Source organism: Etheostoma spectabile, chromosome 3, assembly GCF_008692095.1.
Source record: "Etheostoma spectabile isolate EspeVRDwgs_2016 chromosome 3, UIUC_Espe_1.0, whole genome shotgun sequence".
Classification (NCBI taxonomy): Eukaryota; Metazoa; Chordata; class Actinopteri; order Perciformes; family Percidae; genus Etheostoma; species Etheostoma spectabile.
This window is the reverse complement of record NC_045735.1, coordinates 28,804,828-28,806,661: the sequence shown is the minus strand read 5'-3', so window position 1 is coordinate 28,806,661 and position 1,834 is coordinate 28,804,828. Positions and strand designations below refer to the sequence as shown.

General features: G+C 36.5%; 1 protein-coding gene and 1 long non-coding RNA gene across 5 annotated transcripts in view; one reads left to right on the top strand and one right to left on the bottom strand.

The window, feature by feature from the left end:
• The window catches only part of mfsd1 (major facilitator superfamily domain containing 1), a 13,695-nt gene that overhangs the window by 4,151 nt on the left and 7,710 nt on the right, over positions 1 to 1,834 (top strand). For all 4 annotated transcript variants that reach the window (XM_032506449.1, XM_032506466.1, XM_032506473.1 and 1 more), the window contains exon 9: positions 814 to 925. In XM_032506449.1, the coding sequence (XP_032362340.1) occupies positions 814 to 925 (112 nt within the window). The remainder of the gene's footprint in view (positions 1 to 813; positions 926 to 1,834) is intronic.
• The window catches only part of LOC116674016 (uncharacterized), an 18,029-nt gene continuing 16,497 nt past the window's right edge, over positions 303 to 1,834 (bottom strand). The window contains exon 3 of the long non-coding RNA XR_004327940.1: positions 303 to 317. This is a non-coding gene — a long non-coding RNA (uncharacterized LOC116674016). The remainder of the gene's footprint in view (positions 318 to 1,834) is intronic.

Below are 1,834 nucleotides of genomic sequence, written 5' to 3'. Positions count from 1 at the left end.
TCTTTCTGATTGAGAAGGGGTCAAATACTTATTTCTCTTAATAAAATGCAAATTAATTTATAACGTTTTTGACCTGCATTTTTCTGGATTTTCTTCTTGATATTCTCTCTCTCTCTCACTGTTCAAATAAATCTACCATTAAAATTATAGACTGATCCTTTCTTGGTCAGTGGGTAAATGTACAAAATCAGCAGGGGATCAATTACTTTTTCCCCTCACTGTACTTCTTCATAGCATTGGGCCTTGAACTTTGACTCTCTTGCTCATGTATTCTGGGCAGACAATTGTGGGTCAGAAGAGCCAGAAAAGCATGCTGGCTTGCATACTGAAAACTTCAACAGGATGCACACGGACATCCTAATTTTTTTTTAATTTACACCGTATTTGACATACTATGTATTGGGACATACAAAATCTGGCATACTAAATAATATGGTAGTATTGTTATTGGAACACAGGGTGTCTCTTTTAGTCTTTTAGTATTTCCTCTTTGGCCTTATCTGTCAATAACCCCTTGAATGCTTTTCACAGTCAGTGTATACCCTAACATAGTTTAAGGTCATGTTTTTGTTTTGTTTTTCTTGTTATCTTCTTAAAATTGACATTCTGGCCAGACAGTTCATTGGATTTAGCAGATTCTCTGTTGTGGCGTGGCTTCTTTCTAAAGACACTAAGTTCAGGGGACACTGAGTTCAATGACGTTCCCTCTGGAACTAAAGGGCTTCTTTTGTCACAGAAGCCGTTCTTTCACAGTTGTTGAAAGTAAATAATACTCTCAAGCTGACCTGCATGTGTGTTCATTTTGCATATAAGGTGAGGTGATCAAGTTGACCGATGTGAAGGACTTCCCCTTCCCCCTGTGGCTCATCTTCATCATTTGCGTGGCCTACTATGTTGCAATTTTCCCCTTTATTGGACTGGGACAGTGAGTATTGCCACCTCCCACTCACAAACACACACAAACGTACAACTTTCTTTCAAAGGCCTTGACACATCTTTAATACAAGCAGAACAGTATCACGTCTGTGTAACAAAAGAAGTCTGTGCCTCCCATCTTTCTAATTCAGATTTTAGCATGTATTGCTAAGCCATTCTAATCCATGACATTGAGTTGGACATTTTATTTATTCTAAATCTACGTTTGTGCTTGGCCAGCGGTTTTTAGAGCAGAGCTACACAAGTGTTATGCATTGGTACAGTGTTGCTATTGATAGGGCTGTCAGTTGATTAAAAAAAATTTAATCAAATTAATTACATACTCTGTGATTAATTGATCTAAATTAATTGCATACATCATTTTTGCTGTGGAAGTGTTTGAAGTATTTTAATTCAAATGAATCTATAAATAATCAGCATTTGGGACATTAAAGTTAAAACTTTTTTTCTATTATTTTCACTGTTCAAATAGTGGCCATAAAAATCAAGAGGAAATAAATTCAGTAGTGCTTCAGGATTTTTATTAAATTAAGTAAATGTTCCCATCAATGATCCAGGCAGCGCCTTCTCGTCTCTCTCCTTCATTTAACAGTCCAATGGTGGCTAGAACGGCTCTGGGTCAAAGGTCAATACGGAATATATTTTTTCTCAGATTAATTATGAGTTATTTTTACAGCCCTAGTTATTGAAAGATGAAACTGACGTGATTTATCACACACTCAGTGCTCACTTTAACTGCAGAATCTAATGCAGTTCAATCCAATACTGCTATGCTATAAAGTCTACTTTATGATGCCATTAACCAGTTTCTTTGACACTGTCATATGTTTTAGCATTAAGGTCATAGTGTAGTGATGGTGTTGCTGGACTGCATTAGATGCTGGCTGTTCTTAGTAGT